The 23501-nt window shown below is 37.0% G+C and overlaps 2 protein-coding genes across 2 annotated transcripts; both read right to left on the minus strand.

Annotated features, from left to right (window-relative positions):
* Positions 1-279: 279 nt before the first annotated feature.
* LOC124092332 (olfactory receptor 7E24-like) lies at positions 280-1182 on the minus strand. Its single transcript, XM_046443788.2, has one exon. The coding sequence runs from the start codon at positions 1165-1167 to the stop codon at positions 280-282; it is 888 nt and encodes a 295-aa protein (XP_046299744.1). The 5' UTR covers positions 1168-1182.
* A 10175-nt stretch (positions 1183-11357) lies between these two features.
* On the minus strand, positions 11358-19327 carry LOC124092252 (olfactory receptor 7E178-like). The gene is made up of 3 exons (XM_046443721.1): positions 19299-19327; positions 16010-16943; positions 11358-11474 (listed from the first exon to the last, which is right to left on the minus strand). The coding sequence occupies exons 1-3, from the start codon at positions 19325-19327 to the stop codon at positions 11358-11360; spliced, it is 1080 nt and encodes a 359-aa protein (XP_046299677.1).
* Positions 19328-23501: the final 4174 nt, after the last annotated feature.

Raw genomic sequence — 23501 nt, forward strand, 5'->3', positions numbered from 1 at the left:
CATTATTACCATTGTCAAATGCAAATCTCAGTGGCATTAAATATAGGTATAGTTGCCAAAACAGCACTATCTTCTATCTCCACCATTCCTTATCTTACAAAAGTGAAACTTTCTTTCCAATGTAAAAAAGTTCCAAACATCCCTTGCCAACAGGAGTTCCAACCATTCTACTGTAAAATTTGGTGAGAAATTAGCATAAGGCACATCTGAACTGGACCAGGTATGTAATGTTGCTGCATTTTCCAACACACATTGCAACCAGTACCACGGAAGCTGGGATTAGATTGCCCTGCTGTGAAACTTCCAAAGGGCACCTTTGATATCCTTGTTCCTCAGGCTGTAGATAAAGGGGTTCAGCATGGGGGTGACCACAGTATACATTACTGAGGACACCACATTCTCCCTGGGAGAATGTGATACAGCTGATCCAAAGTACACTGCAGTACCTGTTCCTAAAAATAGGCAAAAAACTGCCAGGTGAGAGCCACAAGTGGAGAAGGCTTTGTACTTCCCACCTGAGGATGGGATCCTCAGAATGGAGGAAATTATTTTATAGTAAGAGAAAAGGATCCCTGAGATGGGGAAAAAGCTATATAGGGCAAAAAGAACATACTTGCCAGTATTAATAGAGTAGTTGTCAGAACAGGAAAGATTCAGAAGTTGAGAAGGGTCACAGAAGAAACTAGAAATTTCCACATCCTTGAAACTGGTAATTTGTAAGATCATCAAATTGTGCAGCTGAGAGTCCAAGAGACTCAGCAAAAATGATACCAAAATTGAGAAGCCACAGAGGCGAGGGTTCATAATGACTGTATAATGCAGGGGATGACAGATGGCCACAAACCTGTCATAGGCCATCACAGTCAGAAGCATATAACCCATACAAATAAAAATGGCATAAAAGGACATCTGTGTCAGACAGCCCATGTAGGAGATGACATCATTGTGAGTTTGAATGTTTACAATCATGTTTGGGACTGTGGTGGAGATGAAGCCGATGTCAGCCAAGGACAGGTTGGAGAGGAAGAAGTACATGGGGGTGTGGAGGTGGGGGTCAGAGCTGACAGCCAGGATGATGAGCAGGTTCCCAAGCACTGTGACCAGGTACATGGACAGGAACAGTCCAAAGAGAAGGGGCTGCAGGCCTGGGTCCTCTGAGAGGCTCATGAGATGGAATTCAGAGACACAGGTTAGATTTTGTTCTTGTAGGTAGGTTGGACACCTTTTGAAAAAAAGCAAAAAAGGTGTTAAAAAAGAAATATGTAAAACAGGCTCTCCTCATTCTGGAAATGAATGAGGAGATGATGTTGAATTAAAGTATGCACAAGGAAGGAGCTCACACGTTAGGTCCATACACCTTCAACAATAGCTGTCAGTAGTGAAGCACCCAGTCTCTACATTTTCTTTCATTATCACCTTCTCCATCATTCACCCCTCTTCCTATACTCACCTAAGAAACATTGAGCTGAGCAGTGTTAAAAGTCCAGAAGCAGAGAAGAAGTCCATGATCAACCCATATAATGTAAGCCAAATATCTGTTATATAAATGACCCTACTTTTTTCTTGATTCTGTACTCTATCTGGCCTGCCAAAAGTGCTCCATAGTTTTTTGATCTCAAACCATCAAGTACATTGTTAATGATCTAGCACCAAGGAAAGCCCCAAAACTCAAGTTTTATTTCCCATCTTAGTTCTTCTTCATGGGTTATCTGGTCAGCCATTCCTGACACATTGATTTCAATTCTCCTATTTAGGCTACGTGAAGTACACTTGGGTTCATTATTTAACATTTCTCTATGTGAAATAATTGGATACAGTGCAAAACAGAGTATAACAAGTAAAAATGTAACAACTTTTTGGAAACATCCTCATTTGTAAATTGGAGGTAGTAATTACCTGCCTTGTATGATTGTCATGAGGAAATTTAAAAAAAAAACTTTCAAGTGGCATAACTCATAGTTCTCTCCCATTATTAAATCTACCTGTGTATATTTTAGAATATCCATACACAGTGATGTCAGACTAATACCAATTATATCAGCATATCCACATGTGAAGTTCTCAGTGGTTTTTTCTTACATCAGATCTGAAATCCTATGTCTAACTATATCCTGCTATATAGAACACTCTTCATGAATATTACCTACTCTTATTGTCCATAACAGCCTTCACCTATATTGAAACATATGAATCTGATAATAATTGTGCCAGGACTAAAATTGGATAGGCATCTGAAACATTACCTAAGAAATTTGAGTCATAATATCTCTACCTGATTCCATTTTCCTGCAAACCTGTTCCCCAAACATACTTATTGTTATGAAATGCAGAGGCGTATTATCTGCTTGTGTTTTCATGTCAGAATCATCTATCAAACACTTTTCTTTCACACAATTACCTAAAACATAGGTTAAAAAATCATCTAAGTAATTTTCAAAACAATACCCATTGGCCATGAAATGTAAACAAGTTTACATTAACGTGAGCTTTTAATTTCTCAATGAAGTACATTTCTCTTCTGCAAAGTCTTTATCTGATGCAAAGTGATAGAAAGGACATCATTGTTTAATTCAGTAGTATATTAGTATGACAATCATTTCAAAACAGTCTCCCTATCACTTAAATAACAGTGTCTGGATAATATGTTGTCAGGACATGGTTGGTTGATTTCCAGTGCAAAATCTGTGTCCAAATTTACTCTTAATGACCTACACTTAGGTACCTACAAGAACAGTCACTATCACCTACATCTTCTCAATCCTAATATGTATCATGGAAATGCAATTGCACCCTAACTAGGAATATTCTTCCTTGATGACTCCTGAAGAAGTTTGGTCTTGTGCAGGGAATACTATTTACTGTGGCTCTAACAGAAGAGCCAGTGCCCTGGGCTGGCGTCAGGCAGGCAACATTTCAGACCTGCATTACCTGCCAGTTTGTGCACAGTGTGTGAATCTCTCCTCCTCTCCTTGCTCACTGCTTAAGGGAAACACAGATTATAACACCATCTCCACAACATGTGCAACATTGGGAACTCAATGAATATTTGGAAATTGTTATTTTAGTAAAGAAAATTCCATAATTATGTTAAGTATTAACATTATGGAGGAAAGCCATGGTTAAGGGCACTGGAGGCCAGAATGAAGTGAAACCCTGCCGTAGGTCTCAGTGGAAGATTGCAGTGTTAGGTGCCCCTTCAGCTTCTGCCTTGTTGCTTTTATTCAAATCCATGAAAATCTTTGCCATGATTTCTGAATACTTGCCTACTGTGGATGAAGCTAAATACAAGTAAAGTGTCCCTATGACCAAAACATGGACACAAAGGACACTGTTTGAACTTGTCTATTCCCATGGACACTGCTGGAAGGAATGAAAGGACAGTCAGGAGGCCACAGTCTGTTCATCCAAATTCGTTTTGGTCAATATATGGAAAAGGGTGGGGTGCTTCAATTCTCAACAGACTTGCTCAAGACTTCGCCCTGTGCCAAGCAGAAAACAGGCTCCGGGGTGTAAGAAATAGAAAAAAGGAAGCCATTCCTCCCAAATGCGCAGCACATGCATCTGTAAGGGCAAACATAAAGTGTCCCATACAGAAACAGGAAAACGGTCACTTCAGGTCCCTGGATATATTAGTTGAGTGGAATGAAGATTAACCTATCAGGACTAACAATACCAATAATATCCAGATTTATTATGCCCTCATTTTATTCATATATCCCATATTATTCACATAAAATAACCAAGTATCTATTTATCCTTACTCACTGTAGTTGCATCAATGGGAAATGTATTCAGATGACAGGGCTGAGTCTAGACACCAGTAAAACTAGGGACTGCTTAACAGACACAGTGACTGGGCTGACAGACTCTGAAAAGGATTTATTTATTTATTTTATTCTTTCCCACCTGACAGTGTTCAGTATGGGCCCAGACATTTTCTCTGCTGGAAAATATGGAAATATGAAAAAAATACATTTTAAAAATATTTCCAGTATTTGGGGAGAAATGAAATCAAACCTGACCTTAGTTTTGCTTTGGGATTGAGAGGGATGTTTTCAAGCATGGAGGAGCATAGAGGGAGCTCCACAGAGGTTCTGGAGGGGCCCCAAGATTGTGATCTAATCTGAATGACTACCAGCCTCCCCTACTGTGACCTCTCCTGTGATGTGTGGATGTCCTTCTATTGTACATGCACCAGGAACCCCACTGCTCTGCCCTGTGATCCCCAGGAATCCCAAGAGGAGGAGCACCATGGGCAAAGTAGGATGGTGTTTATGAAAAGGAAAAAAAAGGTAGTTGGTTAGCACCTGAGCCTGGGAAGCCCTGCACTTTCTGTCATACTCATCATCATCTTATCACCACCATCACAGTCCTCTCTTAGAAGTTAAGAAACACTTCTGAAGGATTCATTTTGTGCTGTTGTGGGTGATAGTTATGTGAGAATCAGAATCAGTGTGGGTGGAGAGCACAGTTTGGATAAGATTTCTCATCTCCCCCCCTGAAACAAATGCTTGAACCCCACAACCCCAAGTTGAACATGCATGTGGTGTCCTCCCATGTGGCTACTCTGTGGTGTTTGTCCCTGTGCTGAGGTAACACTACTTCCCCACTCCTTCCCACTTCCATGGCCCACTCTGTACTTACTGGGTCACGCTGCTTCCCTGCAGGGTCATGACCAAGAAGTGCTGATCCTAAGGCCCTACCAAGTGTGGAGCCCAGGGAAGGAGCAACTGTGTCCACAGGAAGAGATCGTGTCATCAGGAGCTTCCTGATGCAGAAAATCCCAGGAGGAGACACAGCCATGCAGCTCACTGGACAAGAACCATCCACTAAAGGGCAGCAGGCACAGGCTAACTGTGCACTAATATAGGACCTTGGAAGATCAATACACAGAGCTTGCAATTAGACTAATTGGTCCATGAAATCCCCATCTCTAAGGATTCTCCGTCATTAATGGGGAAGACAAATGAAATTGAATGTCCACATAAGTTTCTGGCCCTAACTCTAATTAGTAAAAAGTTTACATATTCTATTTATTTTCTTTCATTTCTGTGTTCCTTAAAGATACATCTGTGATTAATGTTCATTTTATTGGGATAAATTATCAATGCAAACAAATATCATTTGAACCACATTAAGTACACTCTTTAGTGACAAAATTGCAATCACATTGTTGTGCCATAATCACCATCATCCAAATCCAGATATTTTCTATCTTCTAAAATTTAAACTTTGTAGCCAGGTGGAAAAAAATTCACCATTTCTCTCACCCCAGTCCAGCAACCACCACTCTATTGTGAAGCATGTTGAGGAGAGAATCATCCAAACAAATCATGCTCAGGGAGGAGGCATTTCCACAACTAGATTTAATTCTGTTCTGTTTTCCAGCCTGCATTGCCATCAGGTGCCTTGGGTCCTGAGAACAACCTGTTCTGCTGGCAGCCTCCTTGATGGTGGTGTAAGGACTCTGTTTCTCTGGCTCAACTGAAGTATTCATAGTACAAGAGCCCACTGCACAACCACAGAGGCCACTGCACCTTCTAGGCAAATGCAGCACACTTGAACCAAGATGCAATCCAAAAGTAAATAAACCACCTCTTTGTTATTGAAACTGTATGAGAAAAGGCAAGATTAAGGAGAAAATGTTCTCAGAAGAAATCAGAATTTTCAATATTCTTATAATGAGTATTAGGAAGGCAATCAACTATTGCAGTTGTCATCCAACACTAACCAAAAATGACATCCAAATTACAACCAAGCACTAAGGGATCAGGAGTACTGAACAATGCAAGGAGATGCAGAGGACCTTAGTCTAATCATATACCATCACAGTCAGAAGCTCAGAAAATATTTTTACTAATAATTGACTATTTTATTTCTTTTTTAAAATTTTTGTATTAGTTGCTCAAAACATTACAATGACCTTGACATATCATACATTTGATTCAAATGGGGTACATAATCTTAATCTTATTTTTCCACATGTACAGATTGCAGTATCACATCAGTTATACAGCCACGTTTATACATAGGGCCATACTAGTGTCTATTGTATTGTGCTGCCCTTCCTATCCCCCCTCCCCTCCCCTCCCTTCTTTCTACCCAATCTACTGTGACACATTTCTCTCTCTCTCTTTTCTTCCCCCCACACCATCTTATATGTAATTTTGCATAACAATGAGGGTCTCCTACCATCTTCTGTGCAATTCCCCTTCTCTCTCCCATCCCCACGTCCCTATTTAATGGTAATCTTCTTCTCATTCTCTTCCTCCCTGCTCTGTTTTAAGTCACCCCCCTTATATCAAAGAAGACATTCTGCATTTGTTTTTTAGGGATTGGCTAGATTCACGTAACATAATCTGCTCTAATGCCATCCATTTCCCTGCAAATGCCATGATTTTGTTGTTTTGTAGTGCTGAGTAATATTCCATTGTGTATAAATGCCACTTTTTTATCCATTCATGTATTTAAGGGCATCTGGGTTGGTTGCACAGTCTAGCTATTGTGAATTGTGCTGCTATGAACATTGATGTAGCTGTGTCCCTGTTGTATGCTCTTTTTAGGTCTTTTGGGTATAGTCCGAGAAGGGGAATAGCTGGGTCAAAAGGTGGTTCCACTCCCAGCTTTCCAAGGAATCTCCATACTGCTTTCCAAATTGGCTGCACCAATTTGCAGTCCCACCAGCAATGTACAAGTGTACCCTTTTCCCCACATCCTCGCCAGCACTTGTTATTGTTTGACTTCATAATGGCTGCCATTCTTACTGGAGTGAGATGGTATCTAAGAGCAGTTTTAATTTGCATTCTCTGATTGCTAGAGATGGTGAGCATTTTTTCGTGTACTTGTTGATTGATTGTATTTCCTCCTCTGAGAAGTGTCTATTCAGATCCTTGGCCCATTTGTTGATTGGGTTATTTGTTTTAATGTTGTTTAATTTTTTGAGTTCTTTGTATATTCTGGAGATTAGAGCTCATCTAAAGTGTGAGGGGTAAATATTTGTTCCCAGTTCTTTTTCAAAATCTAAGATACATCTGATTCTTACTTATATTTTCTATTATAAAAAGCTTACATAATGAAAATTTACAATTTTAACCAGATAATATTATACTTAAAGGCCTTAAAAGAGAAAAAATAATTCCAAAATTAGTAAAAGGGAGGAAATATTTAAGATCACAGTAAATTAAATTAATAAATTGAAAATATTAATTTTAAAATATTAATGAAATTGAAAATAATAAAGCAATTAACAGGATCATTGCATCACAGAGTTGTTTCTTCAAAAAGAAAAATCAAATTGATAAATCTTTATAAAACTAACCAAAAGACAAATAAGGAGCAATTCTAAAAAAAAATTGAGATAAAAACAGAGATATACACAGACACTTTTGAATCCCCAAGGATCATTAGAAATTGATTTTTTAAAATTTATATTCTAATAAAATGTAAAATCTAGAAGAAGTTAACAAATTTCTAGATATATATCTTGTGTAAATTCAACCATGGAAATATAGAAAACCTAAAAAGACCAATATCAAGTAAGAAATTGAAACAGGAATGAAAAGCCTTCCAGCAAAGAAAAGCCAAGATCCATAAATTCTTAGTCACGTTCTACACTACTTTTAAAGAATGAACCCCAGCATTCTTAGATAATCCCATGAAAGGAAAAGGAAGGGAATACTTAGAAATACATTCTAAGAAACCACTTTAATCCTGCTACCAATAGCAGATAAAGACATATCAAGGAAAGAAAATTACAGACCTTTATCCCTCATGAATATAAATGAAAAATCCTTGATAGAATATCAGCAAACTGCCTTCAAAACTACACCAAGAAGATGCTACACCACAATCAAGTGGTTTTCATCTCAGGGATAGAAGATTGGTTCAATATACACAAATCAGTAAATAAAATTAATGACAAGAATCACATGATATTTAAATAGGACAATTTACATAGGACAAAGGGAAGGGAGTGGAAAGGAGGGCGTCAGATGGGTAGGAAAGATGGTGGAATGATATGGACATCATTACCCCAAGTACATGTATGAAGACACAAATGATGTGACTCTACTTTGTGTACAACCAGTGACACAAAAAGTGTGCTCTATATGTGTACTATGAATTGTAATGCATTCTGCTGTCATATATAACAAATTATAATGAATAAATAAATTTTTTAAAAAAGATTTCTGGAGATGATAAATGAATTCAGCAAAGTAGCAGGATACAAGATCAAAACTCATGAATCAGTATCTTCCTATACTACAATGATAAACATACTGAGAAGGAAATCACCAAACTATGCTGTTCATAAAATCTCAAGAAAATAAATAAAACACCAGGTAGTAAAACAAAGCAAGGAGGAGAATTTTTGAGGACTCTAAAATGAAAACAGTAGAACACTAATGAAAGAAGCCAAAGAACTTAGAACATGCAAAGACCTCCCAAGCGCTTGCATATGCAGAATGTATAGAGCCAAAATGGCCATACTACTAAAAGCATTATACAGATTCAATGCAATCCTCAACAAAATATCAATAACTTGAAGGTGCTGTATTTTCTCAAATGATTTTTCTGCATCTATTGGGATAATCATATGATTCTTGTTTTTAAGTCTGTTAATATGATGAATTACATTTTTTGATTTCCATGTGTTGAACCAACCCTGCATCCCTGGGATGAACCCCACTTGATCATGATGCACTATATTCTTAATATACTTTTGTGTGTGATTTGCCAAAATTTTATTGAAAATTTTTGCATCTATGTTCATCAAGGATATTGGTCTGAAGTTTTCTTTTCTTGATATGTTTTTTTGTCTGGTTTTCATATCAGTGTTGTATTAGCCTCATAGAATGAGTTTGGAAGGGTTATCTATTTCATGGAATACTTTGAGGAGTATTGGTGTTAATTCTTCTTTGAAAGTCTTGTAGAACTCAGCTAAGACTTCATCTGGTCCTGGGCTTTTCTTGATTGGTAGGCTTTTGATGGCATTTTCTATTTCTTTCTTTTTTCTTTTTTTTGCTTTACTTTCTTTAAGTTGCTTATATGGATAAATGTCATTAATGTAAATATTTCAGAAATTACATGAAGTTCAAAGAAATTTGCTATTGCCTTTTTTGCCATTATATCTGAGCTCTCCTATTATTATTATTATTATTATTATTATTATTATTATTATTATTATTATTATCATTATTATTTGCATTACAACTCATACACTGCTGGTGGGACTGCAAGTTGGTACAGCCAATTTGGAAAGCAGTATGGAGATTCCTTGGAAAGCTGGGAATGGAACTACCATTTGACCCAGCTATTCCTCTTAATCGGTCTATACCCAAAGGACTTAAAAACAGCATACTACAGGGACACAGCCACATCAATGTTTATAGCAGCACAATTCACAATAGCTAAACTGTGGAGCATTTTCTATTTCATTACTTGAAATTGATCTGTTTAAAACATGTATGACCTCCTCATTCAGTTTAGGTAGGTCATATGTCTCTAGAAATTTGTCAATGTCTTCAATATTTTCTATTTTATTGAAATATAAATTTTCAAAAGAGGTACTAATTATCTTGTATATTTCAGACATTTTTGTTGTGATATTTCCTTCTTGTTTTCTCTCCTTTCTTTTTGTTAGCATAGCCAGGGTTTATTTATTTTATTTATTTTTTTCAAAGAAGCTACTTTTTGTTTGGTCAATTTTTTCAATTGTTTCTTTTGTTACAATTTCATTGATTTCAGCTCTGAATTCAATTATTTCCTGTCTTCTACTGATTCTGGTGTTGATTTGTTCTTCTTTTTCTAGAGCTTTGAGATGTAGTATTAGGTCATTTATTTGTTGACTTTTTATTCTTTTAATGAATATGCTCAATGCAATAAACTTTCCTCTTAGTACTGCCTTCATAGTGTCATAGAGATTTTGGCATGTTGTATCGGTGTTCTCATTTACCTCTAAGAATTTTTTTATGTCATTCTTGATTTCTTCTACTATCCACTCATCACTCAATAGTGAATTATTTAGTCCCTGTTTGTTATAGTAGCTTCTATTTTTTATTTTATCATTGATTTCTAATTTTATTCCATGTGGTCTAATAGAATGCAAGGTATTATCTCTGGTTTTTTTATATTTATTAAGAGTTCCTTTGTGGCATAAGATGTGGTCTATTTTAGAGAATGAGCCATGTGCTGCTGAGAAGAAAGTATATTTGCTCATTGATGGATGAAATATTATATATATATATATATATATATATATATATATATATATATATATATCTGTTAAATCTAAATTACTGATTGTATTATTTATTCTACAGTTTCCCTATTTAGTGTTTTTACATATCTTTTTATTAGTTACACATGATAGTACATTGATCTTGACATATCATACATTTGAATCAAATGGGGTATAACTTCTCATTTTTCTAAATGTACAGGTTGCAGAGTCACATTGGTCATACAGTCACATATATACATACAGCAATACCCTATTTAGTTTTTGTTTGGAAGATCTTTCCAGTAGTGAGAGAGGTGTGTTAAAGTAACCCAGTATTATTGTATTGTGGTCTATTTGAGTCCTGAAATTGAGAAGGGTTTGTTTGACTTACATATATCATCAAAATATCAATAACATTCTTCACAGAACTGGAGAAAAAGCCCTAAAATTTATTTGGAAGAATTAATGACCCAAACTAGTCAATGTAATACTGAGCAAGAAGAGCAATTCTGGAGTTAGCAAATACCTGATCTCAAATTATACTGCACAATTATAGTAACAAAAACAGCATGGTATTGCTATCAAAATAGTCATGAAAACCAATGGTTTAAAAATAGAAATCACATGGGAAAACCCACATAGTTGCAGTCATTGGGAACTTGACAAAGGTGCCAAAAATATACTTTGGAGAAAACATAGCTTCTTTAAATAAGTGGTGCTCGGAAAACTGGATTTCCATATGTAGAAAAATAAAATTAGATCTCATTTCTAATCCTGCACAAAAGTCAAATCAAGAGGATCAAAGACCTATTAATGATGCCAAAAACTTTGCAAATACTAGAGGAAGCATAGGTTCAACACTAAAACATACTGGAACTGACATTACATCATCTGGAAAACTCCCAAAGCTGAAGAAATTAAACCAAGAACATAAGTAGGACAGCTTCAAATAAAAAGGCATTCACATAGCAAAGTAAAAAAAAAAAATGAAATCCTAAAGGCATTGCCTACAGAATGGGAGAAGAACACTGCCCACTATTTTATGAGGTTTATTATTGATTTAATTGGGATAAAAGGCAAAAAGGGAAAGATGAAAACTTTTGAAAAAACAGCAAGGCAGATGTTGCCCAGCTACCTAGACAAAATGGATGTAAACCTTTTGAACTCTCTGTGTGCGTACTTCTCTTTTTGAAAAAGGTTTATTTAGGAAAGCAGGTCCATTATCAAGAGGGAAGGTGGGCAATATCAAAAGGTACTTCTTTGGGGTGTAGCAAGAAATAAGCATTTGGGGAAGAATGCAGTCTATGTCCAGAGAGGCAGCCTCTGTTCTCATGCTTCTTAACATAAATAAAGAGAAGAATTCCCATGACCACAGTATGTGGAACATGACCTGAGTCTGGAACCTAATACATATTTGCTCATTAGGATTGCTTTGCACATGGAATCATTCAGCTATTAAGTAAATAGTGAGTCTAGTGATTAATAAAATTGTCAAAGTTCCTGCAGCATTGGAATGACGTGAAACTCTGAAATGTGTCTTAGACCAAGCTTCATCACTTCCTTTTCTACCAAACTTCCTTTTCCTAGTCTCCTGGAAATATCTACCTCTGTTTTTGGATAATTGAATGTTCTAGATTCTGTTAAGTGTAAGTATAGGTAGAGCTCATGAATCCATGATACAAACCCAAAGAGAGCTATTCCATCTTGCCTCCTGTTCTATGCCACATTCCTAAGAAGGTATGAATGCACAGACAGGAAAACACCAACATTGGAGGCTGGGGTTGTGGCTCAGTTGTGGAACACTTGCCTAGCATAAGTGAGACATTGGGTTCAACTCTTGGTACTGTATATAAATAAAAAAGATAAAGGTCCAAAAATATAAAATTTAAAAAAACACCAACTTTGTTGAAACCACAGTTATTATGCCTGGGAAATAAAGAGAAGAAGCATCTATTCAATGTTTAACACGTATTTATTTTTTTCCTCTGTGCCAAATACAGTATAAGCTCTGAGGATTCAGAAGTGAAAGAGAGTTGTTCATTTCTCTCCAAATACACAACATATACTTACACAAGGGCAATAGAAAATGCAACTATATGGATATACAAAAACAATGATTTCAGATCACAAGATATTTTAAATGAATACTATGGAGACTAACTTTGTCATATTAATAATAACTACCTAACATGTACTTGCCAATATTCTATAACTGTATTGATATTTGTCTGGTTTCCTACCATTGTATCAACTAAATATCAAATGGATGGCAATGTTGAGTATCAGAGACACTAACAATCTGCCCTCCATTCAAGAAAGAATGAGTCCAGCTAACAGCAGCCAAAATCAAAATTCTTGTTTTCATTTTTATCCCCTCTTCCTTATTTTGGATTAGCTTCCCCATATCAGAGAAAACATTCAATGTTTGACTTTTGGGGACTGTCATATCATTTAGTGTGATAGCCACAAATTCCACCCATTAGTCACAGTGCCATAATGTTTTTCTTTATATGATTGGTTAATATTCCATTGTATATATAGATCACATTTTCTTGATCCATTCATCTGTGGAAGGGCACCTACATTTGTTACATAGCTTGCTATTGTGAATTGTGCTACTATAAGTATTGAGGTGGCTGCATCACTGTAATATGCTGATTTTAAATATTATGGCTATATACCAAGGAGTGGAGTAGCAGGGTCATATGGTGGTTCCATTCCTGGTTTTGTGGGGAATTTCCATACTGCTTTCTAAAGTAGTTGCACTAATTTTTAGTCCAAACAGCAGCATATGAGTGTACCCTTTTCCCCACATCCTTGATGATATTTATTATTATTTGTATTCTTGATTATTGCCATTCTGATGGGAGTGAGATGAAATCCCAATGTAGTTTTAATTTGCATTTCTCTAATTGCTAGAGATGTTGACCATTTTTTCATCAATTTGCTGACCATTTGTATATCTTTTTTGAGAAGTATCCATTTAGTTCTTTATTTTTTCCCTTTGGTTAGGAGAGATTTTTATTTTATTTTTATTCTTTTTAGACATACATGACAGTAGAGTTCATTTGGACATATTATATCTACATATAGTATAACTTATTCTAATTAGGATCCCATTCTTGTGATTTTACATGATGCCAGGTTCCACTGGTCATGTATTCACATATGAACATAGGAAAGATGTTCAATTCATTCTGCTGTCTGTCCTATTACTACACTCCTCCCTTCCCTTCATCCCCCTTGGTCTAAACCACTGAATTTGTATTCTTCCCCCACATTTGTTGTGTGTTAGCATCCACATATCAGACAGAACATTCAACTATGTTTTGTTTCCCCATTTATTGATTGGGTTATTTGGTTTTTGGGGTGTTAAGTTTGTTGAATTCTTTGTATATATTTTGAATATACTTTGAATTCATTGTATATATTAATGTTCTATAGGAGCAGGTGGTAAAGATTTTCTCCTGTACTGTGTCTCTTCCTTCTCTTACTTCCTTTCCTGTGAAGAAGTTTTTAATTTGATGTCATCCAACTTACTGATTTTTTTATTTTATTTCTTGTGTTTACAAGTCTAGCTATGGAAGTTGGTTCCTATGGTAACACATTGAAGTGTTGGGTCTACCTTTTTTTCTAGCAATTTCAGGGTTTTGGGTCTAATTCCTAGGTCTTTGATCCATGTTGAGTTGGCTTTTGTGCAGAGTGAGAAATTTGGATTAAATTTAATTCTTCTACATATATATTTCCAGGTTTCCCAGACCATTTGTTGAAGAGGCTACCTTTTCTCCAATGTATATTTCTGGCAGCCATCTGTCTAGTGTCTGACAACTGTTTTGTGTTGTTGTTGTTTTGCTTTTGGTTGGTTTGGCTCTGTGTCTTCTGTTCTTTTCCATTGGTCATCATGGCTGTTGTGATGCCAGTACCATACTGTTTTTGTTACTTTAGCTCTATAACATAATGAGTTCTGGTATTGTGATGTGTCTTGCTTCACTTTTCTTACTAGTAATTGCTTTGACTATTCAGGGTCTCCTATTTTTCCAAATGTACTTCATAACTGTTCTTTTTTAGTTCTGTGAAGAATATCATTAGAATTTTGAATCTGTAGAGTGATTTTGATGGTACAGCCATTTTGCCTATATTAATTCTGCCTATCCAAGAACATGGTAGGTCTTTTCATCTTCTCAGGTCTTCCTGAATTTCTTGAGTGTTCTATAGTTTTCACAAGATTATCTCAATATATGCAGAAAAAGCAGTTGACAAAGTTCAGGACCCCTTCATGTTTAAAACACTAGAATAACTGGGGATAGAAGGAACTTACCTCAACATGAATGACAAAATATGACCAACATCATACCAAACAGAGAAAAGCTGAAAGTGTTTCCTCTAAAAACAGAACAAGACAAGGATTCCAACTTTCACAACTCCTGTTTAACACCGTCCTTGAAACTCTTGCCAGAGCAATCAGACATGACAAAAAAAAATTAAAGGGATATGCATGGGCTCTCTCTCTTCCAGCAAGGAGGTCCATGGAACAGGGGATAGGAGAGTATGGCTACATAGTTGCTAATCAAGACCTCTGGAGACCAAGCAGGAAGCAAGTCTGATTTTATTGTGCACTTACCATGTATATATACTCAGGCAGTAGCTAAGCAGATTACAGGCACCCACCAATGCAATTTCTTCTAACTGTGCTTGCAGCAACCAATCGAGGAGTGGGCCATGGAGCAAGCACAGGGACTGCAACACACAGCCTTATGCCCAGGACTGTGCCTATGGGGTAAGCACCCTGTCGCTCATCCATCTAGCACAAAGGAAGTGGCCTGCCACTCTGATGCCCTTAATGTATGCCATGTATGCAGTATTCCATGCACTTGTCCCCACAGGGATATAAACAGGAAAAGAAGAGCACAGATTATCTATTCACTGATGACATGTTCCTATAATTAGAAGACCCAAAAACTCCAAAAGAAAGTTTCTAGAGCTCATAAATGAATTCAGCAAGGTAACATGATACAAGAACAACTCTCATAAATCAATCACATTTCTATATTTCAATGACAAATCTTCTGAGAAAGAAATTAGAAAAACTATCCAATTCACAATAGCCTCAAAACAATAAATTGCAAATCAGTAAATTCAAAAGAATTGAAGGACCTTTGCAATGAAAACTTTAAAACACTAATATTAATTTTTTTTACTAGGGATTGAACACAGGGGCCCTTACTCACTGAGCAACATTCCAGCTCATTTAGAGCTGGAATTTTGAATCTGTAGAGTGATTTTGATGGTACATTTAGAGCTCATTTATTTTATTTAGAGACAGGATCTTACTGAGTTGCTTAAGGCCTCGCTAAATTGCTGAGACTGTCTTTGAACTCTCCACCCTCCTGCCTCAGCCTCCTGAGCCTCTGGGATTACAGGCATGCACCACAGTAACCAGCAACTTTTTAATTTCATACTCATTGGCTTCGTGAGTACACTTTTAATATGTGGTATGTAAATAAAAAGAAGTTACAAATTTCACCATTGTCAAGTGCATAGTGTAGTGGCATTTATTGTTATTTGTTTTCTTGTGAAACTAACTACCATCCATCTCCAAAATTTGTCATCTTAATGCGGTGAAATCTTGATACCTAACATAGGCTGAAACCATTATACTATAAAACATGGTGAGAAACTAAAACTATTTATGTTATGAAGAGGCACATTAGCAGGGCAAACCGTTTAGCTTTGCTGAATTTTCCAAGATATTCCAACTGAACAACACACTTGGTAAGAGTGGAAAATTCGGCTCTGGAGTCTCCTAAGAGCATTTTTAATGTCCCTGTTCCTCAGGCTGTAGATGAAGGGGTTCAGCATGGGGGTGACAACAGTGTACATCACTGAGGCTACTGCACCCTTTCTGGGAGAATGTGATACAGCTGAACTCAAGTACACTCCAACAACTGTTCCATAAAATAAGCAAACAACTGCCAGGTGAGAGCCACAGGTGGAGAAAACTTTGTACTTCCCACCTGAGGATGGGATCCTCAGAATGGAGGCAATTATCTTATAGTAAGAGAAAAAGATCCCTGAGATAGGGAAAAGGCCATATATGGCAGCAAGAAAATACTTGACAATGTTATCAGAGAAGTTGTCAGAACAGGAAAGATTCAGAAGTTGAGAAGGGTCACAGAAGAAACTGGAAATTTCCACATCCTTGAAGCTGATAATTTGTAAGATCATCAAATTGTGCAACTGAGAGTCCAAAAGACTCAGCAAAAATGATACCAAAGTTAAGAAGCCACAGAGACGAGGGTTCATAATGACTGTGTAATGCAGGGGGTGACAGATGGCCACAAACCGGTCATAAGCCATCACAGTCAGAAGCATGTCATCCATACATACAAAAATGCCAAAAAGAGACATTTGTGTTAGGCAGCCAATGTAGGAAATGACTCTGTTGTGAGTTTGGATGTTCATGAGCATCTTTGGGACTGTGGTCGAGATGAAACCGATGTCCACAAAAGACAGGTTGGAGAGGAAGAAGTACATGGGGGTGTGGAGGTGGGAGTCAGAACTGACGGCCAGGATGATAAGCAGGTTCCCAAGCACTGTGACCAGGTACATGGACAGGAACAATCCAAACAGGATGGGCTGCAGGTCTGGGTCCTCTGAAAGGCTCATGAGTTGGAATTCTGAGACACGTGTTAGATTTTGTGCTACTACATTGCTTGAACACCTTTTAAAAAATCAAAGAATGTGAGAATTAAGAAACGTGTACCAAGCACCCCTCCATCTGTACATATTTGCATGAAAGTATTCACAAAATTATACACACATGAATACTGTGCATCAATAATGATTCTCAGGAGTGTAACACACAGTCTTTGTACACTCTTCCTTCACATTCTTCATTATTTACCCCTCTTCCATATCCGCTTGAGAGACATTGGTCTGAACAATGTTAGAAGTCTTGGAGCAGTGGAAAAACAAGTTCATGATCACAACAAAATATTGCATACTCTTTTATGAAAAAAAATCAAGAATAAGTAATGGCCTTCGTTATTAAGAAAAACACTATTAATGAAACTATTTATTAATAAAAGGAAATTCAGAAGCAGTTTGATACGCCTTGTTTGGTTCTATCACCTTGGGATAAATTCATTTGATTTAAGATATTTAAAGTACTGTGTATCAGCTACTTTAATTTCTCTGACAACTAAATCATGAGTGAGAAATCATAATTAGAAAATATGATGGGCAATCATCTTCAAGAAATCTCATTATTCATTTGAATTTTTATTCCCCTACCCTTAAGTTTGTTCTTGAAAATTTATATAAATTAATAAATATTCTTCTCTTTGATGAACTTTAAATTTGGGTAAATATTGTTAAGTGCACACAATCAGTGGTATCACTTACCACAAATGCAGCATTTATATACACTGTACCTGTCAATAGTTCTAAAATCTTAAGCCCTAAGAACAACTTTGAATAGATTACATTTTGATAATTATATTTGAATTTAAAAATATTTTATTTTTCTTTGGTATAAATTTGATATTTCTATAAATTTTGATATTTTATATCAACCTATAGAATATCAGTGAAATGCCTATTATACAAAACAATTCTTCATTCTTTTTTTTAAATCTTCATTCTATTCTCCAGTTGTATGGAAATTCTTACTTCAGCTTTGTGAAGGAAAGAGATGGTTACTATATATAAGGTTTCACTATTGAATTGGACAATAGAAAACAGAAAAGAACAACCAGTAACATAATTACTTCTGGAAACTTAATAAACAATAAATATAATAATTACTGACTTGGGGGAGATGCTATAAGTTGAGTTAGAAATCAATGATAATATAAAATTTAAAAAATATTTTAACACCTGGAGATTATATAACACACTTTTTAACTTTAAATGGACCATAAAAGAAACCAGAGGAAAAATAAAATAATTCTTAAAAACAAATGAGAATAGAGATACAATATATGAAAATCTCTGGGACAGGATGAAGATAATTCTAAGAGGAAAGTTGATAGCACTGAGTTCCTATATTAAAAAAATAGAAAAGTATCAAACAAATAATCTAACATTATGACTCAAGGCCCTAGAAAAAGAATAAATAATTCCAAAATCAGTAAAAGATAGGAAATAATTAAAATCAGAATTAAAATTAATAAAAATGAGAATTTAAAAATATAAAGGATCAGTGCAACTGAGTTGTTTCTTTGAAAAGATAAACTTTCAACAAACTAACTGAAATAAACAGAGAGAGGACTCAAAGCAACAAAATTAAAGTGAAAAAAAGAAAATATCATCAAAGACACTTTTGAAATCTAGAGGACCATTAGAAAGAATTTGGAAATTTATGACCTGTGACTGTTCTTCCATTGTGCATGCAGCAGGCACTCCCACTCCTCTGCCCTGTGATCCCCAGGAATCCCACAAGGAGGAAGAGCATCATGGGCAAGGCTATCTTTCTGCAGTGACAGGGAAGAGAAATGGCTGTTGGGCTTGCTGATGGGACTGTCTGCTAGGATTCTCCTGTGATGCCCTGTGTCCATGGTCAGACAGCCCAGTACAAACAAGACTGCATTCTTTCCCACCTAACAAAGGAGTACAAGTTACATTTTCAAGTCACTTTTTCAATTTTTATGAAATAATAATAAAGTGGACATGCATAACTCAAATCCAATAGTGCTTAAGAAATGAAACAAATAATGTAGAACACATTGCTCATTACCTGCATCTAGGAAGCCCCCTATACCAGTTCATGAGGCTAAGGCTACTCTCATTTCCCTTATCCTGTTCATACCATCATGGTCCTTCATAGAGCTTAGGAAACACTTCAGAAAGACCCTGTGCTGTTTTGAGTGAGATTTTTATAGGAAATAGAACTAGTGGAGGGACAGCAAATTTTAATCACCTTAAACAGAAATGTAAAATTCACAGTCCCCATAGCTGAAACTTTGCATATTGGTATCCTCTCATTTGGATCCCCAAACAGGGATGTTTGTCCTCGTGATGAGGAACACTGCCTCCAACAGCACTTCGCACATCCACTGGCTCCCTCTGCACTTACTGGGTCACACTGCTTCTCTGCTGGGTCATGACCAAGAAATGCACATCCCAAGACCCAACCATAATGGGTGCCCAGTAAAGGCTCTGACTATGTCCACAGCATTCATATGAATACAGTGTCAGCAGCTTCTGATAGGAACAACCACAGGTGGAAACAGACCTATGCAGTCCACTGGACAGGAAGCATCAGTGAAAAGGCTGGAGGCACAGGCTGATGACTTGCTGTTAAAGGACCATGGAAGCTCAATGCACACAGCTCCTAATTAGTCAAATAGGTCCACGTTACCCTATCTCTAAGGACCTCTGAACATTCATGGAGGAAGCAAAGCAAAATAATGTCCACAAACTATTTGGATCCTGACTCTAATTAGGGGGAAGCTTGTGTGTGCTACTTGCTTCTTTCACTTTTTTAAAAAATACATATCTTCTTCAAATGTCCATTTTCATTGGGGGAAGATGTAAATAAAAAATATAACATTGTGACCATACCAAATGCAAACTTCACTCACATTAATGACATTCACTTGTTCTGCAGAAATCACCATCAACCGTGTCCAGAAATTTTTGATTTTCCCAAACTGAAACTTTTACCCTTGTCTAAAACTCTCCATTAGACCCACACCACAGTCCATACAACCACCATTTCTCTGTGAAACATAAAGAGGAAACAGTCATCCACCCCTTAAATATCTAATAAGGAAGAAAGAACTGTTTTTTTGTTTTGTTTTGTTTTATTTTTCATCACTTATACTGACCTGTTACAGTGCTTCACTGTTTGTCTGATCATAAATCATCTCATTTATAGCACCAAGGATGCCCTGGAACCCCATTTTTCACAATATACTATGATATCTACAATGTTAATTACCAAAAACAGCAGGAATGATGGGGTCAGCAATTGCTAATCAAAATCAATGAGTAGCCATGAACTAGATCTGGCATTAAAGCAAACAGCAGGTGTCAACTATGACATCTGCAGCAGTAATACTGGCACGTGGATGGATCTAATCTGTGAAGGACACACTTCTATAATAAATGCTTTAACCATAACATGGCACTTAATTCCAGGAATGAACATCATTCAGTTTGTCACTTTATTATTGCAACAATGTTTTGAACATTCTTTGGCATGTATATTGACTGGCTCCAGAGGCAGAGTAATGTCAGTCTGTCCATCTCTCTGTGCTCATAATCTTAATGAAATAATAATATTATCCATCGCCACATGAAATATGACAGATAAGTTAAGCATGAAACCTAATAAATATTTGGTCATTATGCTTTTTCAAAATAGTAAGAACTCAATCATTAAGGAGTGAGTCTACTATTGCAGTCAGCCTTTTTGTTGCTGTGATCAAAAGATCAGATGAGGACAACTTAAATGAGGAAAAGTTCATTTGGCCCATGGTTTCAGAGGTTCGGGCCAAGTTTAGTGCAATCCATAACTCTGGGCCTGAGGTGAGGCAGAACACCATGGCAGGAGGGCATGGAGGAGGGACACAGCTCAAAACGTGGCAAACAGGAAGCAGAGAGAGAGTGAGCTCCACTCACCAAGAGCCAATAGAAACCCAAAGACATGCCCCTAGTGATCTGCCTCCTCCAGCCACCCTCTACCCGCCTTCTGTTACCACCCAGTTAATCCTGGTCAGTGGACTAATATGCTGACTAGGTTACAGCTCCTGTGATATAATCATTCACTGTGAACCTCCTTGTGTTGCCTCACAACCAAACCATAACAATCTACTGTGAAATGCAATTGTCAAAGCACACTGCAGCATGGGAATGATGGGAGACTCTAAAGCGTGTCTCTAAGGGTTTTCTGTCACTTCCCATCACTTTACTTTCCCCAGGCTCATGAAAGTCTCTACCACTGTTTTTGAATGTTGAAGATACTGTTAAGGGCTGGGGATACAGCTCAGTTAGTAGAATGCTTGCCTCGCATGCAAAGGCCCTGGGTTCAATCCCCAGCACCAAAAAAAAAAAAAAAAAAAATGATGTTAAGTGGAAGAATAGGGCTCTTGTGTCCATTACACAGACACAAAAGAGAGCTATTCCATCTCATATACGACATGTTCCTAAGAATGATGTAAGTACAGAAAGGAAAGAATCCAGTGCCCTGAAGCCATACTGCTTATGCCCAGGATCTGTGAGCAGAGAAAAGGTCTAGTCAAGGGTAAACAAACTTTTTTTTAATCTCCTCTCTGCCAAACATGGTATAAGCTTTGGGAAACCAGAGATTAAAAGATTTAGTCATTCCTATCTGAATACACAGCACATACCTACATTAAAATGCAACAATAAAGAAATAGGAAAAGAGTAATGTAAGATCAGAACATGTTTTAATTGAAGGGTATGGACAATGATCTTGCCATATGAATAATGACTATCCAGCATGTATTTGCCCCTATTTTACACATTCAATGCATGGAAATAGGGAACAAAACCTTTTCTGTTTAATTTGTATTCAATGCAACTGTATAAAATAGAATTCAACTCAGATGACAATCCTGGTTCTCAGTGACACTAACAACCATTTCTATGTTGAGGAAATAATAAGTGGAGCAAACAGCAGTGAAATTAAATTGTGAGTCTCTAGGACTGGCGTTTCCTAATATTAGCAACATTCCAAGCAGAGCTCCAGAGGCCTCAACTGCAGGCACATCTCAGGTACACTCCGACCACTCTCCAGTTTCCTGAATCATAATAAAATCAAGGCATGACTCTGGGTCTCCTTTTCATGTTGAGTGGGCTCATTGTAAGAATGCAGAGGATGTGGGCAGCTCCAGGGATACCCTGTGGGTATACCCAGTGTGTCCAGCTATTGTTGCCTACTTTTTCTTTGATTTTTTCCTCTTCTCTGAGCCATTCTTCCTTAATTGGTGCAGCAGATGCCAGGCATTGTGGTGTCCTGTGATCTACCGGATATTCCAGGACTAAAGTTCACAGGGAAGAAGGGGCCCATTCTGGAGTGAGAGGAAAGTGAAAGCGCAGGTTGGTTGTGAAGGGGACAACCTGCCCATGTGCCCTGCGTCTCAAATCCACAATGCAATTCAAACATGGCTACAGTTATTCAACCTAAAAACCTAGGTTGAGTTACCCAAAAACCTGAGCCCCATTTTTGTAAAATAAAATAAAGTGCCTGGAAAATTTTGCAGATGAAGTCAAATAATCCGTGTGGAACCCTGGTCAGCACCTGGCACTCAGGAATCTCCCATTAGCAATTCATGATGTTATTTATGGTTGCTACCCTTATCCTCATCACCTACAAGGGTAACTAGGTGTATTTACTCCTTTGTGGAGAAAACTCTATGAGAAATAGAGTCATTGTGGCAGAAAAAGAAAATCTTTACATAAGATTTTGGTTACTATCACCACTAACAGTCCCCCTGTGGCTACCCAAACATCATGTTGGTCCTGAGGAATAAAAGGAGGCAATGCATAGGACATTCCCTCTTTCAATCTTTACCTCCCACAGAAGTTACTGCTTGCACTGTGTATCTGGTAGGTCATTACCCAGGAGAGCAGCCCCAACACACCTCCCTCGTGGGAGTACCATGGCCCCATTCAAGATGAATGCCCATGCAGTTTTGGATAGCAGGTTCTTGGTGCAAATAATCAAGGAAGAAAGAGACACAGGTATGGAGCCCACTAAACTAGGAACCATCAAGTGGAAGGGTAGAAGCAGAGGCTGAATGTGACCCTGGAGGCTCATGTCTCAGAGCTCATATTTAGTTCTATTTGTCCAGGTAAAAACAAAACCTAAGAACTTCATATTAATGATGGAAGAAGGGGAGAAAATAAATGTCAAAAATGTTATTTGGCTCTTCCACTACTGACAGGAAGTACATGTGTCCTATTCATTTCTTTAATTTCTTTTATATGTTTTATTTGCTTTTTATTTTCATTTCTATTACGGCAAATTCAAAATTTCACTAAAATGAATAACTTTCACCAGTGTCAAGGCACATTTCAGAGGTATTCATTACATTGATGTTATTGTGAAAATATCATCATCATCATCCACCTACAGAATATTTTTTATTTATTCAACATGAACCTATTTTCCCTAACACTGGCCACCATCATTCACTATGAAATAGCAAAACCATGAAGCTGAAAAAAACAGTATTACTACGAAGGATAAATTGACAGTTTTGCTGTATTTTCCAACAAATATTGCAACTGGACACCACAGGTGCTGAGA

The sequence above is a fragment of the Marmota monax genome, unplaced genomic scaffold, assembly GCF_021218885.2.
Source record: "Marmota monax isolate L192 unplaced genomic scaffold, Marmota_monax_Labrador192_F-V1.1 WCK01_AAM20220418_F8-fsc00102, whole genome shotgun sequence".
Taxonomy (NCBI): domain Eukaryota; kingdom Metazoa; phylum Chordata; class Mammalia; order Rodentia; family Sciuridae; genus Marmota; species Marmota monax.